This window comes from Neovison vison, chromosome X (assembly GCF_020171115.1).
Source record: "Neovison vison isolate M4711 chromosome X, ASM_NN_V1, whole genome shotgun sequence".
Taxonomy (NCBI): domain Eukaryota; kingdom Metazoa; phylum Chordata; class Mammalia; order Carnivora; family Mustelidae; genus Neogale; species Neogale vison.
The window spans coordinates 51,374,375-51,376,348 of NC_058105.1; the positions used below are offsets into that span (position 1 = coordinate 51,374,375).

General features: G+C 39.1%; 1 protein-coding gene across 1 annotated transcript; it reads right to left on the bottom strand.

Annotated features, from left to right (window-relative positions):
* Positions 1-514: 514 nt before the first annotated feature.
* On the bottom strand, positions 515-1,669 carry LOC122896780 (proline-rich protein 11-like). The gene has a single exon (XM_044234839.1). It carries the CDS (start codon positions 1,625-1,627, stop codon positions 524-526), a length of 1,104 nt encoding a protein of 367 aa, XP_044090774.1. The 5' UTR covers positions 1,628-1,669; the 3' UTR covers positions 515-523.
* Between the last annotated feature and the right edge of the window lie 305 nt (positions 1,670-1,974).

The following is a 1,974-nucleotide window of genomic DNA, read 5'->3' on the forward strand; positions in this document are numbered from 1 at the left end:
TTGTAGGATATTTAGAATCATCCCTGTCCTGTACCCACTAAATGCTAATAGCACCTCCCTCCCTAGTTGTGAAGAACAAAAATTTTGTAGACATTGTAAAATGTCTCCTAGAAAGGGGAACAAAATTATTCCTAGCTGAGAACCACTGCTTTACTGCAAAAGACTTTGCAGTGGAATTTTTTTTTTCCTGCCGAACAGTGGCAAACATGGCATATTTGACACCTGGAAAAGATTACTTTTTAATATTTTCCTTCTCTATAAGAGAACATCACTTTCAGTAATGATAATGAAATGAAATTAATGACCAAGAGACTGAGAATTTTCTTTTATTGATTATTATTATTATTATTATTATTTTATATCACAATATGTATGGGGGCTGTGTAAATACTTTAATTCTTCAAATGGAATTATATATTAGTATAATTATTTATATAAACCCTACTACATTAAAAAAAAAGGATTGGGGTGATTTTATCTGTGTGTTTTATGGATCATCATGTGGCATCAGGCAGAGTTAGCATCAGTTTTGTTCATCAAAGCTGCTTGTAGAAAGTGGCAGAGTTTGAGTTGGGCTTCTAGGGTGAGCCATCTGAAACTTTCTCCTCAAGGCCCGAGTCATTACTGGAGTAAGCCCAGTTCCTGTGTCCATGTTTTCTTTATTGGTAAGTGGGGTTCCACCTGGGCTTCTCTCTACATCAACTTTTCTAAGTAGTTTCCGCAGGTCTATCTGGCTTTTACCAGGGGTAATCAAGACATTTGTAACTCGAGTTGATAGTACTTTGGAGTTGGGCTTCAGGGTGACACGCTGCAGGTCAGAGACAGTAACTAGTGGATTCTGTGCCTTTGGTGATGTTGTAAGCTTCTTCCTTGCATCAAAACATTGTGTCTTCTTTAACTTCACAGTCAGTAGATCTTTAACTGTTATCTGCATGGGTCCATCTCTTTTTAATGGCCCAGCCTGCAGGGCTTTAGTGCGATCGGATTTTCTGAGCAGCACAGGTGCTGTGGGTGGTGGAGGCCGAGGCAGAGGAGGAGGTGGAGGGGGCAGGGGTGGCGGAGGAAGAAGAGCAGGAGTAGGGGTGGCTGGCTGTGGCAATGTGGGAGGAAGTATCGCTCGAGATTCTCCAGGGGTGTTTAGCACGCGGGCGGGCACATTTTTGAGTTTACCACTTATGTGACAGGTTTGACCACAGCTTGGGCAGGAAGAATTTTCCAAGACAGTCTTCAGTGTTTCCTGGAGCTTGCATAATTCACTTTCCAAAATGCAAAACCGTTGTTTTAGACTGTGGAGTTCTCGGCGGCAGAAACGGGACGGAAAGATGGTGTCTTTCAATACTTCTAAACTCTGGGCCATGCAGTTCTGGCACCAATTGTATATAGACCACACTCTATTTGTCCAAAGTTTTACAGTATCTTTGATATTAGGAAGTCTAAAGTTCCAGGATGGTCTTAGCCAACTTCTGATAAGGGAAGAATCTGCTGAAGGAATAACCACTCTTTCTGGTGAGGGTGGTGGCGGAGGAGGTGTGATTAGCTTGGGCTGAAAGTTAGAGGCTTCTCTTTTTTTGAATAATCTTTTTGCTTTGGCTTTTAGCTTTCTTCTTCGTTGCTTGAACTTAGGCATGATTTAAGTCTAAGAGCCTGGGATCAGATGGGAGTCCGGGTAGTGGCCTGATTATTATTATTTATAGCCATTTAATTTTTTGAGTAATCATACCAAAAAATATAAAAAATAAAGTAAATATTAAAATACAGAAAAGGTAATAGATTAATACTTCTTTCTAGTTTTACTGAGATATAACTGATACACAGTACTTTATAAGTTTAAGGTCTACAGCACAATGATTAGAATTACATGTATTGTGAAATAATTACTACAAGATTAGTTAACATCTGTCAACACCTATAGATACAAAAAAGAAGTTTTTCACTTGTTATGAGAACTCTTAGAATTTACTCTCTTAATAATTT